This window comes from Lepidothrix coronata, unplaced genomic scaffold (assembly GCF_001604755.1).
Source record: "Lepidothrix coronata isolate B3197 unplaced genomic scaffold, Lepidothrix_coronata-1.0 Scaffold445, whole genome shotgun sequence".
NCBI lineage: Eukaryota > Metazoa > Chordata > Aves > Passeriformes > Pipridae > Lepidothrix > Lepidothrix coronata.
The window spans coordinates 14,509-16,244 of record NW_016690625.1 but is presented as its reverse complement, the minus strand read 5'-3'; the positions used below and the strand labels follow the sequence as shown (position 1 = coordinate 16,244).

The window sequence follows — 1,736 nt, the reverse complement described above, 5'->3', positions numbered from 1 at the left end:
GGGCCCCCCGTGTCAGTGGCCACGCCCCTCCCCAGGCCCCCCCCCGCCCCCCGCGCAGCGCTGCGGCGCTCCCATTGGCCGGGCGGGCGGTGAGTGACAGGCGGGCGCGGGGCAGGCGGCGCGGCGATGGAGGCGGTGCGGGCGCAGCGGCTGCAGCCCGGGGTGGGCGCGGGGCCTCGCGGGGCCCGGCCCGGCCTCCCCGGGGCCCCCGCGCCGCCGGGGCTGGGGCCGGCAGCGGCGCCGGGGCTCGGAGCGGGGCTGGGGCTGCCGCCGCCGCCGCCCCCGCTGGGTTTGCAGGGCCCCCCCGGCGCCGGGGCCGGGGCCGGGCCGCCCGCGGTGCTGCGGGAGGCGGTGGAGGCCGTGGTGCGGAGCTTCGCCAAGCACACGCAGGGCTACGGCCGCGGTGAGCGGGACCGGGGGAAGCGGGGCGGGGGGAGATCTGCCCTTGGCCCCTTTTTCCACTTCCTCACCCCTTTTCCTTATTTCCTTGTCCCTTTTCCCTGCTTCCACGATCCATTTCCTTCATTCCTCACCCCCTTTTCCTTATTTCCATACCCTCTTCCTTCTCTCCTCGCCCGATTTCCTTCCTTCCGTGCCCCTTTTTCTTATTTCCATGTCCCTTTCCTCATTTCCATGTCCCTTTTTCTTATTTCCTTGTCCCTCTTCCTTGTCTCCATGCCCCATTTCCTTCCTTCCTCACCCCCTTTTCCTTCTCTCTGTGCCCAATTTCCTTCCTTCCATGCCCCTTTTCTGCCCTTCCTCACCCCTTTTCCTCATTTCCATGTCCCTTTTCCTCATTTCCATGTCCCTTTTCCTCATTTCCATGTCCCTTTTCCTTATTTCCATGTCCCTTTTCCCTATTTCCATGCTCCATTTCCTTCCTTCCAGGCAATTCCTTGGCTTGTGGGGTTTTTAAGGATTCACCATTCCTCCTCCATGAGCAATTAGGGTTCTTCCCTTCATCCTGACTCCACGACACAGGAGTCGTGGAGTTAAAGCCCTCTTTTTCCACAGAAAGCAGCTCCCTGGGCAATCCATGCCATTCCCAGTGGCTGCAGTTTTCTTGGGATACCCCCCACGGGCTGCATCCATGGAAAATCCATTTTCCTGGGGGTTGGGAGAGGCTGTCAGGGGGTGCTCCAAGGATTGCATCAGGCCGATCCCGACGTGCCAGAGGGGGGGTTGGATGTTCCTTTGGATTTAAAAACATAACAAAAATAAGGGAAGAGGCGACGAAAAGGGGATTTTCCTGCTGCTGGGATGGAAAGAATCCGTCATCCCGCCCCCAAGGAGCCACTTGGGGATGATTTTGGGCTCCCGCTGCCTCCGGAAGCTCCGCTGCGCTTCCAAAGGGTGAGGCCTTGGCAGGCGGCGGGATCAGCGGCTCCAGAGCCATGTGGAAGCACTTATTCCACCGGATTTCACGTGGATCTGTGCCGGCAGGATCCGGGCCGGCGCTCCAGAGGGATAAACAGGGTGGATTGACGGTCGGGAGCAGCGAATCCGAAGGGTGAGGCCAACAGGAGCTGCCCCACCTCGGATCATAAATCCATGGATCTCCTCCCCAAAGAGTCCTTCAGGGAGCAGGAGATGTCCCTGATTCTACGTGGAATCATGGAATTAGGGAATGGTTTGGGTTGGAAGGGGCCTTAAAGTTTCTTCCCCGGGCAGGGATTTCTTTGAGGGAATAATATTCCGTGGGCAAGGATTTTTTGAGGACCATCCTCTCGGATCTC

The 1,736-nt window shown here is 60.7% G+C and overlaps 1 protein-coding gene across 1 annotated transcript in view; it reads left to right on the top strand.

Moving 5' to 3' along the window:
- The first annotated feature begins 126 nt into the window (after window positions 1-126).
- The window catches only part of LIX1L (limb and CNS expressed 1 like), a 6,383-nt gene continuing 4,773 nt past the window's right edge, over window positions 127-1,736 (top strand). The window contains exon 1 of the mRNA XM_017839654.1: window positions 127-403. Coding sequence (XP_017695143.1) covers window positions 127-403 — 277 coding nt within the window. The remainder of the gene's footprint in view (window positions 404-1,736) is intronic.